The sequence below is a fragment of the Triturus cristatus genome, chromosome 10 (assembly GCF_964204655.1).
Source record: "Triturus cristatus chromosome 10, aTriCri1.1, whole genome shotgun sequence".
NCBI lineage: Eukaryota > Metazoa > Chordata > Amphibia > Caudata > Salamandridae > Triturus > Triturus cristatus.
In genome coordinates, this window is record NC_140593.1 from 816,470,962 (window position 1) to 816,492,990 (window position 22,029).

A 22,029-nucleotide genomic window follows, 5' to 3' on the forward strand; every position below is an offset into this window, starting at 1 on the left:
GTGGGCTCCATACCTCTATATGTTTGTTGTATAACTGGTAGCGAGGCTACAAAGAATATCACTTAACTCGGCTTTGAGAGCCCTGGCGATCCCTGCATTAAGTACGTAAATAAACAAATATTCGAGGTGCTGGCTGTCTGGAGGAGCATCTCTGGGACTCATGCGATGACTTCAGCGGGAAGATGCGGCAAAGTCTTTCCCACAATGAACACTACAGTAACTGTCTACAATATGACGTCACCTCATTCACCACGATGCGCTGTTAATAATACCTATTAAATGCAATGCAATGCAGACGGTGATCTCGGTTGAGACGACCCCAGGACGCCTGTATTCCCTGGCAGTGCATGGCTCGGAGAACACAACGTTGCGCCTTTCAATCTGCATTAATCTTGACGAGATTACGCGCAGTAAATGTTCCCTGTTTCCTGACATTGGACATTGGGAAGCGCCATCTGAAAGGCTGCCCGCTTTGACAGCAGCACCTCCGCACATATTAATTCTCCTTATTTATTGGACGTGTGCAGAGCTGCAGCCGGGCTTGTGCGCCCATGGGTGGCGTGGCCAGACGGTGTACTCTTCAGGGTTCAATGGGGACGGGGTTCAATGGCGTCCTATGCCGCTCGTTGCGGAGAGGCCTTCCTGGGAGAGCCAGGCCCAGGGTGCGACAGCCCAGCTTCAGGCACACACACACAAGCACAGCACCGCGCGCTCACGCACAGCACATTGCACCAAGGGCACTTAAAAGCGACGGAAGAGTCCAGCACAATCACACATGACACACTGCACCAAGGACAAATAAGCACTTGCAGGGTGAGTGGCACGTTGGCATACACTCATATATCATACTGCACAAACAGGTACGCATAGGTATAGTGACACAATCGCAGACAGAGGTTATGTTCTGGATAATGCCGCTGCAGCAGTTTCTCACCAAGATTGTGTTTGCCCTTCTTCCTGTACATAAACAAGCATGGCGCGTACTGTACTTTGACAGAGGAATAGGTAATGAAATATGCCATAGTGAAGCCTGCAACATGAGCACTATTGAATTATACAGTCAAACTGAGCTGCAAACAGTGCCCACTCACTTGCCAAATGCTACTGCATGCTGAGCTGAGGCAGACAACCAAAGCGACAGGTCAGGGGGATGGCCGAAAAGCAGAGGAAAGAGCTGGAGATAATGGCTTTTCAAAGCTAACATTTGCTTCATAGCTAAGAAATGTCAAAACGAATAAAGCACGGAATCAACTACTGTAGAAAACAAATTGATTTTGACCTCTTCCCTTTTCCCATCTTTGATGATGCATTGTTTCCCAAAGATCTGTAAACTTAAATGCAAATTACTGGGAAATGGAAACACACATTAAGTCTGTGTTTGACATGAACAGTGTGTTTTCATGAAATACATGCTTCCTTTGGTGTGTCAAGTGGAACGTCCAATCACAAACTTAACAAAAACTAGAATGTATCTTCATGATGCTCTAGTTTCAGGACTCGCAAACTCTCTCCAGTTTTTTTTTCGTGCTCTCGTCATCGCTTTTATTATTTCCTTCCCTCCTCTTTCCTTCCTACTCCCCAACACCTTCTGCGCTTTCTTCTGGAATGATCCACAACACACAAACGGCTCGAACTAGCCAGCCTCTGAACAGCGCCTAGAAGCCCAGTCACTTGTCAAGAGTGCGCCATGCAAAAAAAATGTCAAATATAAACTTTCACTATGATGACAAGACCAAGCGTGATTCTAATAGTGAACTGTAGTAGAGAGTGTGTATATTTTCGATTCTTTTTATTTCTACTCTCCGTCGATAAATAAATGATCGTGGTTTTAGAGATTAATTTAACTTACATTTTCTATGTGCCCAGCGCATCTGTACAACCTCCAGACTCCAATGGGTGAAAGTGTTCAGGAGAGGGCAGCGAGGGGTGGGCCTTGCTGTTCAGAGAGGCCTCTTTGAGCCTCGAGCCGTTTACTCTGTATTTCAATTATTCTGAGATGAAAGGAGGTCGGCCTCTTTCATCAGATGCTGGACGCTTCCTATTTTCTTGGGGTGACTTTTGCTGCCCTGGTCAGCGCGTGCCAGTTTTGTGATGGTGTGCTCTGTGCCAATCAACCCCTCTCACACGCCCTTCCCACAGCTCCTCAACCAGGAATTTCACCCAGAACAGCACCTTTACCACACATTACATTGTATGTCACACAGTGGAGTACTTAGCCCCCCTACCTGTTCTGAAAGCGGTGCTGTGTGCTCCATCTTTTCTTCAAGGCTGGGCTCGCTTGGTTGGTTTCACAGCTGTCCCCACGCTATTTAAATATTGTTGGCAGCAGGGAAGGCCTGCACTGCTGCCAAGCCCTTGGGTAGGCACATCTCGGGGTCCACCAAGTGGCGTGCCAAGTGAACCTGGGCATCTGTGGGCTGTACCACCCTGGAGGATAGAGGTAAACACAATAGAAAACATCGAAGCCGATTCTGGCAGCAGCGGGCCACCAGGGTGGCTTCTACTACCTTGTGGTTTGTTTGTTTTTGCAGAGTTTTATATAGCGCGAACTTGACCCGAATCCAATCAGGTATCAGAGCGCTTTACATAGCACCAGTTACGTTACATGAGGACACACATTCATTTTTTATTTTTTTTGTTAGGCACGGGGAGATTAAGTGATTTGCCCAAAATCACAGGATGTTAGGCGTCATTACCGAGACTCGAACCCTGTTCCCCCAGGTCCGAGGTCCAGCGCCCGCCCCTAACCCTTAGGCCAATGGTTAAATGACCATTCAACTCCATGTTACATGCGATGCCAGTCTGGCCACGTGACCTGGAGTCTGTGGAGTCATCCACTTAACTGTTGGGTGCGGCTATACAACGAGAACTACGGGCATCACTGGGCAGCCACAATGGCGCTTGTAGATGTCTTCGACTTCCCTGGCAACAGTGGCAAGGCGGTTTATCTGGGCACATATGTGCTGGGCTGGTTCACGTGAATTCGCACATAAAGCTAGAGATCAAACTAAAAGCCCATGCATTTTAAATATCCAAATGTACTTTCATATTGCTTGCAAGGTTCTTTTTTGATGATTTTAAGGGGACACGTGCGTGTACACAGATATGTTCTTGTAAGCCTTTCTTTAGTACTGCCTGCCTGTGCAAGTTTCTGTTTTCCTCTGGACTTAGCACTGTGGTCATTTGAAAGTGTCAGTTCCAGATCCCTCTCTTTAGATGTTACATGAAGTGTTGCCTGATGCTGTTACTTTTTGCGAGGATGAGAATAAGCTGAATTTCTGTTGGTTTTTGTAGTGTGTGTGGCTCGTCCCAGGAAGGCATGAGAGGACCTCTGAGTCTGTGGCTGCCGGCAGAGTGGAGTGTCGTCGGTCCACTGCAGGGAAGTTTAACCTGAGCTTTGCTTTATTCAATAAAGTTTATTGTTGCGTGTGTGTGAGAGAGAGAGTGTGGGTGTATTGTGGATGATAGTTTGGAATAGTGTTTATCAGGTGTGTTTATGACGCTCTGCCTGAGGTGCAACTTGTTTGCAATATTGGGTAAAACACAAATTATCTCCCTTAACAATCTCCTCTGAAGCAGTCGCGGCTCGCGAGGGGAGAAGAGGGGGTGTCGCGCGGGAGAGGGGGCCGGGGGAGGGAGTTTTAAAATAAAATCAATCCTACCTGACCAGGGCCGCGCCGCCGGCCTCGGTCCGTTCTGGCGCCAACAGTGGAACAGCCGCATCACTGCTTGGAAGTAGCAAACCCCTCTCAGCCAATCCTGGCGCTGTAGCAGCACCAGGATTGACTTAGAGCAGGCCAGGGCAGTGTTACGCTTTGCCCGCCTGCCCATTAGGAGACCGAGGTTCGCTCTCCTAATGGGCATGCGCCAGCCTGAGCAGGCACCAGTGCGCATGACTGGGCACGGTGCAAAAATGTGCCTACCATCCCCACTCATGCGCACTTGTGCTGCTGCCTGCCTCTGACAATCATGACTGTAAGTCAACATGACGCCAGACCGCCCACCCCCTTCAGACTCTGAAGGGGGTGGGCGGTCCGACGTCATGCTGATTGACAGTCATGATTGTCAGTTCTCCCTCGGAGCCGCTGCGGCTGAAGAACTTAAATAAACTAAGAGTTTAGGGTGCGGGCGCGGGCGGGGGGGGGCAACGCCCCAACGCCCCCAATGGACGCACCGCCACTGTGGAAAGGCTTAATAGAGTTTTAAAAGGCATTTTACAATTAGCAAGGAAAGGTAATAAGAATTGGGATGATGAAATAGATAAATTGATTTGGTCCTATAGGATTACCTCCCATGACACAATTGGGGAGAGTCCTTTTCGTTTAATGCGTGGTAGATTTTCCCATTGTAAAATTAATCCAGGATGGATTGGTAGAAGCAGGAAATATGACTGGGATGCTGATCTTGTAAGGGAAGCTATCAAAATTTCACAAGATAAGAATAAAGTATATTTTGACAATAAACATAGTACGAAAGAACCATGTGTCAAAGTAGGGCAATGTGTGAGGGTTAAACTTGCGAGAAAATTAAGCAAGTTACAATCCAGATTTTCGGATCCTAGAACCATTACAAGAGTCATGAGAAACACGGTGCAACTCGATGATGGTAGAGTTCATCATATGAGTCGCATTGCGTTTTCAAATGATCATGGTATAAAAAAAATGTGTTTTAGAGGGGAGAAGAGACTATTGGTGGATGGATGTTTTTCCTTCCCTGGAAAACGCAATGAAATGCTAGGGGGCACCGATCTTGGCACGAGTGCACAGTCTACACCTCCTTTGGTTTCTCAGACTTCGCAGGATGGAGCAGGTGAAGTTGTCTCTCATGATCATGATAACATCTGTGAGCAAACCCCTGAAGGTGTGGAGTTAAAGGATGGGTAACATCAGGGAGTGAGTAGTGAATTGGACGCACAGGGTAAAGAGCTAATCAATGATTGCACCACTGGAGGCAAAGTCAGCAGGTTTGGTAGGTGTATCACTGCCCCCAGGAAACTTGATGATTTTGTGCGTTTTTAATTTTCTGTTTAAGTAAGATCCTTTGAACTATATTTTTGTAACAATTTTACATGTGTGTTGCGTATGAAATATTATCTGTTAAAAAAGATATAATTAAGAAGGGAGATGTGTAGCGATGGTGTATCGCTTTAAGTGGGTTCGTGGTCAATGACATTATCCGTTGTACTGTCAGAGCTGCTTGTCCCTGTTGTATTCAGCTCCTTTGGAATAAATACCTTAGCTATACTTCACCCCATCTCTACTTCATCTTTCAATCGCTATTTACTGGGCAGTTCCTACAGGGGGTCACTTCACCTTTGGGCTCGTTAAACCTAAACCAATCGGAATCCATGGCGAGCAGTCTTCGCAGCAGTTTATATGCCCTTTTCGAGAAAAGAACCCGCTCATTAAAGAAACTGTCCTAAAAGTAATCCGTCTGTCACAGGCCACCACTACGTACAGTTATTTAATTGTTTTGCCGGGGGGTGGGGGAGGGGAGGGTGTAAAACACATGAGCGAGTGTTTATGTACTATAAGCCAGAGCAAATCAACTGCTAGCTCACGAGTCACGTGACGATCACGCACCGGCTGACAGCCTATGGGAGTGCGTGCCTGCCAAGTGATGCAGCGCCGTCGCGCATGCGCGGTGCTGTGTGATGGGAAGCGAAGGGTTCTGTGTTGGTGTCTGCAGGGCTGGAGGCGTAACTGTCTTGGGTGTGAGCTCTGAGGGGGTCCGCTCACCTGAAGCAGACATGGACCTGGAGGCGCTCAAGCAGCAGCTGATGATCAATCAGTTCGTTCTCACTGCAGGGTGCGCCGCTGACCAGGCGGAGCAGCTCCTGAGGGGGGCACACTGGGAGTTTGAGGTGCGTTCTATACTCGTATCGCTAGTCGGTGCTCTTATTGCAGAACGTTGTTGGTGAAATGTCTGTTATTGTATACATATAGAGTCTGCATCGCGCATCACGTCCACGACTGCACCCTGACTGTATTACGGTTCGGCATGGGCATACACGCCTATTGCTCGCTTCTTGCTACAACACCTCTCTTTGCCAGTGCTGCTGGAATTGTGTGGCACTTGAGAACCAAATTATATGGCAGCTTTGACAAACTGTATGGCCAAAAAACCTAAAATATGGTGCATGTTTTGGTACTATTTTCTGGTTTTAGCCTACATTAATGCTGTCTGGTCCAACATGTCGCTTCTATAGTAGCCCTGAACGCCTGAGTACAGCAATCGAGGGTTGGCTAACTTTTGCAAAACACCTTCCAAAGCTTGGCACACGTCTGTCACACTTTTTTGTAGTTACTTTTGATCCCTTTCGATTAGAAATTACATGTGCTTTGCTCAGTATTACAAATGATAAGGCAGTTGAAATGTAGCAACCGTGGTTAATCGATCCATAATTATCTGGCAGGAAAGTACCAAGTTATGTGGCAGAGTTGACAAAATTATACATCAAGAAAAGGCAAATTATGCGGGATTTTTGTGACTGTATTACCATATTGTTTTGTCATTTTCACCTGTATTAACACTGTTATAGCAAAGGTTTCACCCGATTAGTAACTCTTTAACACTTAAATACAGCATTAAACTACTGAAAATTGACCAGTTAACCTTTTAGAAATACCTACCCCTGTGCATCAGCACATGTTGCTGCATTATTAGTATATTTTGATCTGTTTGCCCAAGAAACATGTTTTGTTAAAATTAGCAAACCATGCAGAATATGATAGATATGTGGCAAGTGTTGCAAATTCCTAATCATGCAAAAAGCGCTGCAGAATCGCATAGTCCCAGTAGGCATGGTGGTACTCGTTCTGTTGTACACGCTGTGCTTGAAATACTGTCACTGCGCATACATTATTGTGCACCATGTATTACATAACTGCTTGTTATTTTGATATTGCTGCACATAGAGTGCAATAATGACATGATGTCCTAACCCAGTCAAAACAAGTGAGAATCTGGGAAAATCATTTTTTTGAAGCTACAAAAAATAAAATATTTGGAGATAGTCTAAAATGCTGTTAAAACAACTGTTGCAGTTTTCGGCAAAAGTAACTGGACTATATCAATCCGCACTCACTGTTAATATTTTTCAACGTTCCTGTACGACTAGAAAGTAAGCAGTTTGAAATATGTAGGGTTTCTACCCTGTAGCATAAATGTCCTAGCTTCAACTTCATGGTCTTTAATGTATAGGTCTGTCCCTGTCACACACGTTTGTCGGCCTCTTTCTGGTGTAAAGCTGAAGCCTATGACCTGTGGAACCCTCCTATTCCTTGTCTCATGCAATGTATGTGCGTTTTTGTGATCGTAAGCACATAAGTGCTTTAAACCTGCTTACTGGCATGGATTCACCATGCAGGTACTTCTATCCAGTAAAGCCTGCAGTTCAACTCCGGTATTACTTTAGATTTACACGTAAACAATTGTCTGCAGTGTTCATAGCGTATGTTGACAGCCGTACTGATGCTGCAACCCCACAATGGCCAAGCAAATAGGTCTGGCATTAACTGACAGTCTTTGGGTTGTATGAATACCTGTTTTGTCATAGTTTTTGTAAAACATTATTGTTGAGGAGGCAGCTAGGCCCTCACCAATATATAATCTAAAAAACCCAAAAATCATCATTGGCTAAAAGTAAACATATGTTTTGTGGGTTCCAAAAACACACGCATTACGGTAGCAGTCCCTGTATATAATTACTTTGTGTGAGGATGTGCTCCTGTAAGCGTGCAGAATGCTCCACTCACAGTAAAGTAAGTTAGTGGCTGAAATATGATGTGCTAACCCATTGCATAATGGATGAATAGGGCTGGCTGAAAGCCCACTTAAGAAAGTAAATTAAATATTTAATTTTAGTACTATCCTCTCTGTTTAACATCTACACGCTGTTTAATCTCTACATTCAGCCATTCCATGTCTTTCTCTGCTTGGCACCTGTTCCAAATGCAAAATGTCTCCCACCATTCTTAATTGTGACTTACCAGGCATTATTAACTTATCCAGACCTCATCCTTCATTGGATGTTGGTACTTTACCTTTCAAAAATCAACAATGCATTTATTAGTGTGCAAAGTGGTAGGGCCGGTCTTGGCGGGTCATTCATACATTCAATGGGACGGCATATATTGTGAGAAATTCACAGTGAATCTCCCTTTCCTTTCTTTGCTGTCCCCTCCCATTTGTTTTTTTTAATAACAGATTTGTGCTAAGTTTCCTCACGTCAAATGTGATGAGCTGTTCGCTCACATATTGAATTTTCTGTGCATTCTGCCAATGACACCCAGCTCGTCCTATCAATATCAGCCGACCCCACCTCGGCAAAAAACAACTTCCACTACTGTATGAAGAAGTCTGAGCTTGGAGAAGGGACAACTGCTTGAAACTCAACACAAACCAGACAGAAGTCCTCATCTCCAGCAAGCACACCTCCCTGTGGAACGACTCCTGGTGGCCATCTGAACTCGGACCCACAACCACGCATGCAACCTCTGGATCATCCTTGACCTTGAATGATCTATGAAACGTTAAGTTAGTGCCGTCTCCTCAGCCTGCTTCCACTTGCTACGCATGCTCCACAAGATCTTCAAGTGGTTCCCCATCAACACCCGGAAAACGGTAACCCAGGCCCTCATCACCAGCCACCTGGACTACGGAAACATACTCTATGCTTGCACCACCACCGAACTCCTGCAAAGACTACAGTTAATTCAGAGCGCGGTAGCCAGACTGATCCTCGACCTAACCAAAATAACCTACATTACCTACCCCCCCCAATGTAAGGTTGAACTGCCTGCATTTTTAGGTCTCGCCTGACCCAGCGCATGCGCTGGTCTGGCGAGACTTATTGAGAGGGCTCCAAAAAGTGCTTCCAGGCCAGCCTAGAGCTACAGTGCATGTGCGCTTTACCGCGATTACTTTCACTTTCGCGGCAGCACGGCCGCTTTGATGTTTGATCGCGATCACTTTCACTTTCGCGGCCGCATGGCCACTTTGCATAGCCAATAGGTCTCGCTTTTGGGACCTTTATAAGTATTTAGTTATGCAACTGTTGCATGGATAAACACTTATAAGGTCCCAAAGGCGAGACCTATTGGCTATGCCAATGCTTGTTACATTGAAGTGAATGGCACTTGGAAAGAGAATGGCAGTCCCCTCTCTGTAATCACTTATCTGATGACACTCAGCACCCTCTAGCATTTTTCTTTTTGGACAGATTTTATCATGGCTGGATGAATACGCGAAAAGGCACAGCTGGATGGTATCTCCTATTCAGTACTCAGCGCTTCATTTCACATCCGCTAGGAGCCAAACAAAACAAATATGAATATGCTTCTATGATCTCTGAAAAGGCAAACTGGTTTCTGCTAAAAAGACTACTAAATGCTTATATAACAACACGAGAACAGAAATTTCAGACAACCTGTTTTATTCTCTCTTCAGGATATGATGAATTCAGACTGCATAACCTCTGTGTAGTATTCATAGGTGTACGAATAATGATCATGATTATCATACACAACAACTTCAACGTTTTTACTGAGTATGATGGTTGTTTCTACCTTATTGTAGGGTGCAACTTTTATTGCCCTCAGAAGAATTAGTGTGTAAGGAATATGTGCATACACTGCTGACGTTTGTCATCTGTAATGGAACCTGTGACCTACAGACTGAGACTAAATAGCATGCCACTAAGACCACATTCATGATCTGTTGGGAAGTCTTTCATGATTCGGACCCGTCAACTGCTATTTGCAGGCAGTGCTGCACTATATCAGATATTAAGCACCTGAGGTATTTGACCAGTTTTGAAATGTGAGACCTGCTGAATAACTCTTGAATATCATCAAATTGCGTAACTCATGGAGTATCCAAAAGACAGTAGTAGCAAGAGCTACAAAAAGACTACTGTTAGTTTGCCAATAACCTTCATGCCATTTGATGAATCTTCATAAAATGTGAGTCGCTTGATGCACTCTGCATACTGTCCTTACATTATTTCTGTGGAGCTTGTCAAGGGAAACAAAGTTGTTTGACTTGATTTAATAGTAGAGTTCCCATTTTAGGTCCCAGTGAAAGATTTCATTTCCTCTAGAGCAAATCCTACTGAAGAGAATTTTACACCACACCTGTCATTTAGGTAGAACCTTACTTAGACCCTTTTGCTTTGGAATACCTAAGGTCATGAGTTTTTGAAAAATAAGTACAATAGAGAGTAGATTTTGTGTCAGCCCCCTCTAGACATTGGTTTTCATGTGTTTTTAGGTCGAGCCAGGGCAGCGCATTCGCTGCTCTGCAAGGTAGGGACTTGAAGCTCCGCCCACTCTCTTCCCATATTTTTCATTGGCTTGTGTCATTGTCCACTTCAAACTGTGGCTGTTCATTGATCAATAGGCTTAGTAGTCCCTCCTTAGTACCGACTTGTCTCGTTGTGTAACCTCCCATGATGACACCAACCTGTTACTTGTGTTGTTACTCGGTAGACTTTAATTACAGCCTTCAAGCACTATTTTCTCAAATAACTTAGGAGACGCTCTCTCCTAACTCTTTTACAAAATTTTATAGCACAGGCGCCAAACACATTTGCATTGCAGTAGGTCTTGCATTTGCAAGAGTTTAACCTATTGGCATCATAAATGACAATGCCTTTTGTTTATCTGTTTAAAAAACAGCACATAAATAAAACACGTTGTTTGCAATGCCAATGGCTCAAACTATCGTAAATATGAGACCTATTGCTTTGCAAATGCTTGTTCATGGTTTACTATTAGTTGGATGGTCTGTTCATCAAGATCATGGCTTTTTGTGGATCGTTACATTGTCCCATTTATGTTCTCACTAGGGTATGTTATTGGGGATAAAGTAGTCTTTTTGTTAGACTATTGCCAATGTGTGGTCTTTTTGTATGTTTACTTTGCACTATTTTAATTGTTGGTGGCTTTTTTTGTTTAGGAATTTCATGTCGTATGGATGCCTTACACTAGTTTTAAAAAAGTGAGCTAATGATTCATTGCTTTGGCGTGTTGATTTATATTACTTTATTGCCATGATGACGCATTGTTGGATGTACAGCTTTTGTGTTTTTTGATCACAAAGTAGACTGGCAAGCACATAAGATTTAACGTAAATATTGCCCCTTTGTCAAAATTATCTACTTTGCAATATTTTGCTGTTTACCTTTTTGGTTCACCACTGCAATTTTATAATGCAAACTGCATGCCAGACTATTTTTCACAACACTGTTCTTTCAGGGTTCAGTTTAACTCTGCTGATGCAGTTTGTTCAGGAAATGGGAGCCCTGCTTCCATGTAGTGGTTGCCAAAGACGTACCTTATTTACATGGATTTCTTTCTAAGACAGCTGGGACAACACACACAGTTGCCCAACTATTACCAAACACCTCCTCTAACAAAAAGCAAACCATTTATCTTTGTCAATACTTACGTTTTCGTTCAAGTGTTTTGAAGAAATTTGCATTACATAATCATGTTTTGGAGAAGTTAATCTTTTGAATATTGGACTGTTAGATTTCAGAACTGCTGATACAAACCCTCATTTAGAGTTTAAATAAAAACTCGTCCAGGAGTGCTGTGTGTATAATTCTGAAACAGTTTGACAACTGAACTGTCTCTGATTGGCTGTCACCGATTCAAGAGTTTGCTCTAGCCACCATAACAGGATGTGAAAGGTTAAAGTAGAGCTTTCCAACCTTTGTCATTAAATAAAACCATGGTGGACCAAGTAAGGGCAATCCCTCCTAAGTCCACCAGGGACTTACCTGAAGGGTATAAGAAGCTGTTTATTTGCAAAAAAATGAGATGAGCAGAGTAGGTATAAGAACCAAAACGGTTCTCAAACCTTACAAATGCCTTTCTTATACATAAAAATCAAAAGTGGAAAGAAATGAAAATGGGTGTTTTTTGTGGTTAAAGCTGATGCACTGCACTTGGATGCTGCAGCAGGCTTCTGCGTTGGCTGGGTTGTCAAAAACATTTTCAGAAATAATGTAGTGAAAGATCTATGGTTCTGATGGATACTTCTACCTTCTAATTCCTCACCCTAGAGTAACCCTCAGACACCAGACTCGATACGTAGAATTTTGAAGCAGTGCTCCTGCCTGCCGACAGGTGGCACTTCTCAGCTCTGCTGACTCCATGCTGTCTTGAAAGTCACAAAGGAGAGCCGCTCATAAGCGTCACCCCTGCAGGGCTGATGTCAATTCCGTTCTTTCCACTCCTTCCGATGAAGAAGCGGAGCTCCTTTCCCAACTTTGTGGTTCTAATGATGACTCCAAAAACTTTTCCTCCATGTGCTAGGGAGTGAAGTCTCCATCAAAAACAACTGGTAACCAGCTGTACCCCCACTTCATCAATATTGGCCACAGACTCGCACAAGGAGTGCCTTTCGTGCCTGGGCTCCAGACACCTCTCTTTAATCATGTAAAAAAAAAAAAACCACCTCAATGCACCCAAAGGCGAATCACGGACTAGAATGAAAGTTATCATAAACACAGGAAGCAGTCACGATCTTCACAAAGATCTTGCTCCTGCTGGTCATGTGGTGGTTACCACGACCACTCCACTACCTGCTCAAAATCTTTGGGTAAGTCTAAGCGTAAGCATATGAAAGCGAAGAGGGACGTCACTCTGACTTCGAACAGAAGGTGCTTGGGTGTCCAGATGCAAATCTCATTCCCTCGAGGCCACATGTCATAGAACTGATTCTTCAGTTGGTCTCTATATACCCCAAGTTTCTCTGGGCTGGCCTCAATCCTGCAGGAGATCGAAGCCTTTAAGAAGTCCATACTGTAATTTCTCAGTGCACTTCTGGCTCCCTCTGCCACACCTTAAGTCTGCATGGAAGTGTAGGGGCTTCCAGTTGGGTTACCATCAGAACATCACTCTCCAGCATCATATGTCCCCTTGAGCCCCATCACCAGACCCTTAACCAAATCTGAAACAGTCTTCCACTTCTACCCCAGGATCCACTCTGGTTGTTACCGCCTCAGTGCCGGCGGATGATCCAGGGCAGACACCCATGTGGGATCTCGAACTGACGATGGCTCAAGCTTCACCGATGTCATGTTAGGAAATTACGAAAGTGCATATAATTGTCATGCAGCCCGATTCTAACCCAGTGCCTCTTCAGCGTCAACTATTAATAGAGGCTTCATTTTCTTTTTGGGTCTAATTGTGATCCTCTGCAGTAGCAGGGTGCATCTCATGATACTGATGATGGCTGGTGAATAGTTCATTCAGTGGGCTTGATACCTTCCCAGAGACAGAGCTTGATCCCCCACATGAGTCACTAGTAGAAGAAAGTGCGTCACTTGCAGCGGTGGTATGTTGGGCAACTGAAGTACTAGAATTACAGCTGTCCTCCACTAACTCTAAAACTAATACTTTGGCAGATAATTTGAGGCCTGGGAAGGCAACATCTGAGCGTTTGGTTTCATTTAATGACCCCTTCACACATACTTTGAGGACCAACCTGGTCGGAACCATGTTCTTGCCCATCTTTTAGCTGACAGATGGCCATGACATAATGACCAACATCAAGTGATCCAAATTTTCACACAGAGCTCAACCCTGCTCCAGAGAGACTCATTGTACAAGCCTACTCCAGTAAGATTAACTTTATTGTATTTCCCACCAATCCCCAGTTAGAGAACCCAAATGGATTGATGCCTTTTACAAAGGTATGTTTTCTTCTGCCAACCTGGCACTGTAAAGCATAAATTCAGTCCGTCTATAGGGCTGGTATACACATTCCCTTTGGGAGACTACGTACAGGCATCACTAATGGATATGCCCTTTGATGGCTCTAACCTCTTTAGAAAATAGGCAGACTCCGCTTTGGAACAATTTAAAGAAATTTAAAGACAGTCGAACGTGCATTCCTTGGGCTATAGACTCATGCAAAACCATTTCCACATTAGTTCTGGAAAATTATAGGCTATTCCCAGAGACTGGCATATAGGCAGAGACCGCCTTCCTGGCCTGTGATGCAGAGGACAGCTGGGTCCTTTCGGGGACGAGGAACTGGCGGACGGCACGCAGCGCAGTAGGTACTTCAGTCCTTTAACTCCTCCTCCCCGGCTACAGCGGCCAACAAACCTCTTTAGTTTACTCTCTGCAGTGCTTGCTCTAACAGTGGAAAGCAGGATTTAGTATGTCTTACCAGGTTTGCGGTCCATCTCATCTGACAAATAGGTTTGGAAACTGATGAAAAAGGCTTTGCCCTACCTTTTCTCTCCTCCCTACCCAATATCCTTCCCATACCAGAACGAATTTCAGAAGAGCATGTGCCCATCCTGCTGCAGAATGTAATCCTGTTGCTCTCAAGGGGTGACATATAAAGTGTAACAGACTTGGAAAAAGGCAGGTTTTGTTATTGGCACTACTGCTGCATCCTGAAAAAATACAGGGGCTTCAGGTCTATCTTGGGCCGCTGACCCCTGAACACTTTCCTGCGTAAAGTCGAATTGAAAATACTAATGTCACAAGGCCCGCAAGTCTTTCTGCTAGCAACATGATCACCCTCAAAGCTGTGGTCCTCTGACTGTCTCCCTGAGCGGAATAGATTGAACAATGACGGTGAATTGACTCCTTGCATCTGGCACAGATGTGGTCTCTGCAAACGACTGGACTATGAATGTGCTCCGCAGAGGACTGTGCTAATGCACCTTGGTGCTTCAGTCCTGAATAATCCTGCCATGCTCGGTGTGTGCATACCAACAACTAGGACTTTAATGATACTGATACTTAAATGCAGTTAGTATGCAGTTTTGCTATATTATGGGACAAATTGAGAACACGTGATCCATTAGCTCCGAATACAATAAAAAAGTATATCTTATTCAGAACCTGAAGTTATCTTGGTTTTTAACCTACGTCACAAAGCAGATATACTTAGCAGAAATGCAGTCTTGGCTTTTTTGCTTAAAAAGACCACACTGACTGGTCATTCATTTATCATGAGTTACACATGATGTTTGAAATTGATGCTCTACCCCACAATTAACTGTCAAAGGTACAGTAGTATCTGGCGTCTGTGCTTCCAGTAAAAAATGTGTAGTTGCACTGGAGTTCACAGACCTAGTGAAACTGGCACGGCACCTAAGTTATCTCTAAAAGTAAGGTTGCTGACCGGAGGGTCTGGTCTTTTCAGAGAAAGTTGCCAGAGTACCCAGGACACTGCTGATGGTGGCTGTGGGATCTGCCAACTTTCATAGCGATGGAATCAATGATGTAAATTAGGTCATGAACAGTGCAAGTGTGATTGCAAGAACTGGACATGGGCCAGGTACTGCCCTGGGACCACTGGATGCATACCTTGTGAGTATTTGGATGAAGTGTGCTGAGTGCAAGATGAAAATGCAGGACAATGTCTGAAGACTGTGCCTTATACTCGGAGCATATTGGGCAGGGCCAAAGGGATTACTAGTTCAGCAATTTTTCTTTTACACTTGTCTAATGCCTGTCACTGCTCCACGAGCCTGGTGTTATGGGAAATTACATTGATGATGTAATTTGTGACATTATCTGTGATGTGTCTTTCATCATAAGCAATGCATTTAAGGGAGTTATGGAACCATTGCTCACCATAAACTGTGAACATCAGTGGGGAGAGGTGTGGTGCAGCTACCAGAGTGGCTGACTCCTGAGCATGGGGTTTACGGTTCAATCGCCGGTGGCAGCTCAGCTCTCTGGGTAATTGTGAGCTTAATCTCCCTGGCGCCCTCCCTGCGACTTGAGAACCCTAGGGGTGATTAGTTTGCGCTTTACAGATACCGGATACATACATACATATGTGGTTGGTAGGGTTTGAAATGTAAACTGGGCACCCAGATTGCCACTTTCCTATAGCTTCCAGTTAGTGCTTGTTCCAGACTGATCCAGTGACATCGCTGCTCACCGTTCTTCCCGCAAACAGAAGCTCCTGTCCATCCCAGGACCTACTTAATGCAGGCCACAGGGCGACTGCACCGCTAGCATGCCAAAGGCAAGCCTGTCTGCTGCTGGACCGTGCCCAGAGACACAATCCCTGGACCTCCCACCCCTGCAGATACACTAACACCGAGCTCTACACCAGCGACACCACAACAAACACTGCCACCCCACGACCCACCCTCCATGGTAGGAACTTTCACCTGCACACACTGCAACTTCACATGCCGGAGGGGAAACGGCCACTACAACGCGGCCGTTTCCACGCAAACCTTAACCACGCATGCATTACAACGCATGCGTGGTTACCACGAAAGCCTTTACCACGCATACCTTTACTACGAGATACGTAGTAAAGGCATGTGTGGTAAAGGCTAAAATTAGAAAAAGGGGGCTTGGGGGGGGGTCTCCCCCAAAAATAAATGTCAAAGTGTGGGGGGAAAAAGGGGGCTGGGGGGGGGGGAGGTGGTCTACCCCCCCCCAAACACACACACACAAATACGCACCAGTCACGTCGCAAAGTGGAGGCAATCGGCGTCGTTTGAGAGTCAACGGAAATAAACTTCCGCTTTCTCTTTACGACGTCACCAAGGAAGATGGAGAGGAGACGACGTGAAGAGGTAAGGGGAATTTTAGTTTAAAAAAAATATATATATATATAAGGATTGAGGGTTCAGGGTAGGGGTAATTATAAGAAGGGCTGGGGGGTCACGTAAGGGTACAGGGGAGGGGTATAACCTTTACCAAGAGTATGCCCTTACCATGCATAAATTTACAACGAATATTGTTGTAAAGGAATATTCGTGGTAAAGGTTATGCGTGGAAATAGCATTCCATTGTAACGCATGCGTGGTAAAGGCATGCGTGGCAACGGGATGCGTTGTAACGACATACAACCATGCCGGAGGTCACGCAGCAGCCCACAAACCAGCCTTATCCAGAACACACCACCTGAACAAAAACACCCCTGCATGTGCCCTCCCCAGCACACGCTCACTATGCAGAGCACCCTCACACCCGATGTCTTCTTCCTCACTGAGACCCAGCTCAACCCCACTTCCGTGCCCGAAATTGCCATTGCAATACCTGAAGAATAGAAGATCACCCACTGCGACCACATCAACAAGCCCAGCAGAGAGATAGCTATCATACACAAAGTATCCGTTCAGTGCACCAGCACAAAAAGACATCACCTCAACCATGGAACACCTCCACTTCTGACTCTAAACAGCAAAACCACCATCAGAGGCAACCTCGCCTACCTTCCTCCAGAACCACATCCAGCCTTATGCTACTTCATCGCCCCCCCCTTGCTATAGACTCCAACAACTACATTTTCCTCTTTGACCTCAACTTCCATCTCACAAAAATGACATCAACACTACCAACCCCCTCAACTGCATGAACAACATTGGACTCACCCAACTCATCCATGACCCCATGCACACCACTGGCCACACACAAGATCCCATCTTCACCTCCAGCTACTGCATCAGTTACAACCACACCATTGAACTTGCCTGGACAGACCACTCCATTGTCCACTTCAACATCACCAGCTCACTGACCTCTGCCCCCAGTCTGCCCAATGCCCTCCACTGCAGCTGGAGCAAAGTCTCAAAGATCAGATGGATCAACTCCCTCAACACCACCCACACCATCTCCTCCAACAACCTAGGCCTTAATGTCAGAAACTCCAACAATTGGATCATCAACTGCACAGACCGTGTCAATCCCATCGGCAACAACACCCACAAAAGATCCACCAAGCAGGCTATCTGGTACACTGAAGACCCTTGTGTGCCATGTAATGCGGTGACAAATTATGGCAGCAATCTCCTTATATAAGAGCTCTGATACAGCCTCTCTGATTATGTCAGGGCTCATACCATAGTAGGCTTCCCTTATGTTGCTATGTTTCCGCACATCTTCATACCAGGGCTGAAGGCAGTGGTAAGCAATAGTTCCAGGGTTACAATGCCCTTTTGTGTCCGTGCAAACTTGCATGTTTTAAGGGTTTTCACCAACTCTTCTTTAATCTTTTCCCAAACTGAGAAAGGTTGGACTTTACTCCCTCCTGACAATGGCAGATGTGAAACTTCTTCCAGGGTTAGGAAAAAAGTGATTGGAGGAAAAGTTAACTTGCAAACACTCAGATTTTTGCATTGGCAAATCTATTTATTTATTTGCAAAGTTTTATATAGTGCTGGCTAGACCCGGAGGCATCATAGCGCTTTACATGAGGCTCAGCGATTTACATGTTACATGATTACATCAATTACAGGAGCCAAGTACAGACATAGGAGAAAAACATGAGATTACACAATAATATGGGTAATTAGTGCATAGTGTAGCCAAGACACACGTCTTATGGGGAATGGAAGGTAGAGGGGGAAAGGTAAATGGGTAAGGAATGCAGAAAGAGTCAGACTTACCGGCAAGGGGGAAGAGTAATTCAGGGGGAACAAAGCAGTCAAGGCAGTCAAAGTGAAAGACAGACAAAAATGCGGGGAGACGAGGAAAACGATGTCAGATGTCCGGCTGAGTAGGCTACGGCCGAGGGGGTGAACCAGAGCGAAACTCCTCTATAGCTGCATAGGACAGCTCCACCAGGCATCGGCTATGGTTGATCGGGCTCCATGTAAGTACGAACAGTTAAGGTATCCGCCCAGGGGGCATCGTCATAGTTCCATCGAAAGCACCTGTCTTGAGATTTGCATCTAATCACAAATCATTCTGAGAGCATTATTCATAGCCTTATATTGCTAAACTTTAAAAACTTGTGCGCACATTTTTATACTGGAACCACTGTCAATAGTGTAGTCCGAGCTTACAACATTTACTTGGAGAGCCCACCCTAATAATAAATGCTTTGAATTAATGAACCATAAATACAAGTTTGAACAGCATTAACATATGGACAAAAATATTACCTTAACTGCAGACAGTGCCCTTCCCTGATCCATAATGTGGTACTGCAAACTGGCAGCCTAAGGGTTTGTGCTGTAGGGGGTTGGGCCAACTTGCTCCAAGGACGACAAACACATTAAAACTTGTTGCCCTTGACCCCAAACAATATGTCCTGGGCATCGGGCTATAGGAATTCCACATCCCTGATCTGGTAAACTTCCCTGTGCACTTGTGGCATCTAAGGCAGTGGCAGCTCCTCCGCTAAGGCGGAGGAACATCACCCCACTGCTCATAGAGCAGTGAAAAAGGGAAAAATAAAATAACGTTATTATCATTTTATTTTTCGTTGTTGCGGGGCTGGGTTGGCAGGGCAGGGCTGGTGGCTCAGGTAGGAGTGGTTTGTGCACACTTAAGTGCCCCTGATTGCTTGGCCAGCTGTCTTGGCAGTCATGCGCCCTTTGCATATTCCCCATCTGGCTGTAGTGCACAGCCTGGTAGATAATATGCACAGGCTCCTTGTCCCCATCTGAGTGCCGATCTACGGCGCTCAGCCCAATCACAACACTGCATTGCAGCTTTGTGATTGGCTCAGGGGACCCTGTGTGCCCAGGTGCTTCCTGCTGCTTCCGGACTGGAGTCCGGAAAAGAAGAGAAGCGGAGACAGTAGAAAGACGGTGCTGCGCCACCCCCGTTCCCTACCAGCCGCCACTGATCCAAGGGACACATCCACTCCTGCAGATATGTTCACACATGGGTATAATGCACCCTGCCTTAGGGCTGTAAGGCTTGCTGTAAGGGTGAATGACCTATTCCAGATGTGTTTTGCAGGCATGGAACACAGGGCTGTTCATTGTTCTCTGCACCAAGACATGCAGGCTACAATGGCAGTTTGCATGAGCTTGGTGAGGAGCCCTTAGAGGGGTGCAATTCATGCTGCAGCCCTTAGGAACCCTCTTTAGGTCCAATGCCCTAGGTACCCGGGGCACCATTTAATAGGTGCTTGCATGGAGCCTAAAGTGGTGCCAATAGTGGAACAATTGTACAGTTTTAGCGAAAGAACTCTGGTGCTGGGGACTTGGTTAGGAGAAACCCAGCACACTTTTGGTCAAAGTTGCATCAGATACCAGACACAAAATGGGGGGTAACCATGTCAAAAGGGCACTTCACTACATTCCCCAAGCGTCTTCATCCATAAATCTGTGATAACTTGAATCCTCATCAATAGAAGCGACAAGACTACAAAGAGGTGAATCTCCACTAAAGGGGTACTGCCTCTTGACTAAATGAAGCAAGTGCTTTTTTATTTGGTGGAAATGTCTTTGTACTCCTCTGCATTAATAACTTGTCACCAAAATTGTCTGGAAATGTGCTCGGGCCTTTTGTCAAGCTGTCCATCAATGTGGGAAAAGGCGGGAAGAACTTTGCATACTACTAAGTAAAACAGGCGGGGACGCTGAACCCCTACCCAGGCTGATTTTGACCCCGGGGACCCTATCACCAGATCCCGGCCACGTCTCCCTGGGTACACTGGTCCCACCCAAAGCATTGAGTGTGTATGGTGGTGACGGCGTGGTAGTCTCAAGGCCCCACGGTCCCAACCAGCTCCCTTCCTCCTGGTGGGGTTGACATTGCTCTTGCACACAGGGAGATGCAAAATATGCAGTTCCTGTGTGCAAGAGCAATACTTTCATCGCATGACAGCGAGCAGGGAAAGAGATGAAAACTCTGTTTCCAGCGAGCAGGAGCGATTGGACAACTCCTGCTTGCTGGAAGCGGAGTGCTTGATCTCGTGTTGCGGGAGATGTCAGCACCTGCCAAGCCGAAGCACTGGTATGGTGGTGGAGCATGGAGGGATCTGCACCCCCCACCATATGTCTATGTAGCCCTTGGAAGGTGGTGGTCCCCGGGGCATAAAAATACCCTTTGCAGGAGGCCACATGTACCCCCCTCCTTTAATTTCATAAACTATGCATGCTCTCGGAACCTGACCCACCTCGGGGTTTCATTAAAAACAAGTCTTGGAGGCCACGCTTGTTTATTTTAACTTTTTTCTGCGGATTTGCGACTCTGTATCGATTTCACAGCAACATTTTTTTAAAGTGCTTTTCGCCCTGCCCCGACCCTAGGACCAGGGTTAGAGTTTTGGAGTATTCCTACTCTTCCTCTTTTTTCTTTCTTTTTTTTTTTTTGTTGAATATTTTGTTTCCGGGACTCTACTAACCCTGAATCCCAAGATGGCTGGTAACATTTCCATGGTTGAAGTGTTGGCTGCCAATCAGATATCAGCATGAGATCTGGAGGGCTCACAGAGATCCCTTTATTCAACTTTGGATTTCCCTTAATATCTAAAAATTACTGTTTGAATTTACCCCAATTCACAAAAAGGTCGCTTTCTGGACCAAGAGTTACCTTTCTGCCAACTTTGGTATAATTCCTTTCAGCAGTGCGGGCTGTGGTCGTGTCTAAAATCCCTTTGGGAATTTGCATGGGGGGAAACTCGTTTTGGGACCTCCCCTGTTTCTCGGCCCCTTTTTGCGGAATCACTAAAACTTTCAACACAGCAGCTGAACTGACTGGCCTATTCATTTTGAAAATTTCGTGAACATTCAGCAAATGGCGCTCAAGCTAAAACAAACAAAAAACGCTCTTCCTATGGAACCTAGGTCCTACCTATAACTAGCAAAGGTAGGTAGGTAGGTAGGTGTGTGTGTGGTTTCTACTTCGTTGTAAAATACTTACATTTTTGCAATAAAGACTTCCGTGGCAAAGGCATATATGTTGCAGAAAAGTAATGGTTAAGTTCATTTTCATTATATATATTACCTACTGGCGGTCGCCAGTAGGTAGTTATAGTTAGGACCACGTTTCCATAGGAAATCCGCAACATTCTATTTTGAATAACTTTGGCGCCGGTTGACGAATCCTCGCGAATTTTTCAAAATAGGTGGGGCGCTACGCTCCGCTCCTACCCTGAAAGTCTCGGGGGGATTCGTCAAGCGGGGGCTGAGATAAAAGGGGGGTCCCAAAACGCGTTTTTCCCATGCATTTTTCCATAGGACCTTTAGACAGGGCTACAGCCCGAACGGCTGAACAGAATTTAATGAAATTTGGCAGAGAGGTAGTCCCCAGGTCAAGGAAGTGCCTTTTGTAGGTTTGGTGTAAA

General features: G+C 45.4%; 1 protein-coding gene across 1 annotated transcript in view; it reads left to right on the forward strand.

Moving 5' to 3' along the window:
* The first annotated feature begins 5,627 nt into the window (after nucleotides 1-5,627).
* Nucleotides 5,628-22,029, forward strand: part of LOC146790057 (UBA-like domain-containing protein 2) — a 78,629-nt gene continuing 62,227 nt past the window's right edge. Inside the window, exon 1 of the mRNA XM_085628404.1 lies at nucleotides 5,628-5,863. Within this exon, the coding sequence (XP_085484530.1) occupies nucleotides 5,654-5,863 (210 nt within the window). The 5' untranslated portion in view covers nucleotides 5,628-5,653. The remainder of the gene's footprint in view (nucleotides 5,864-22,029) is intronic.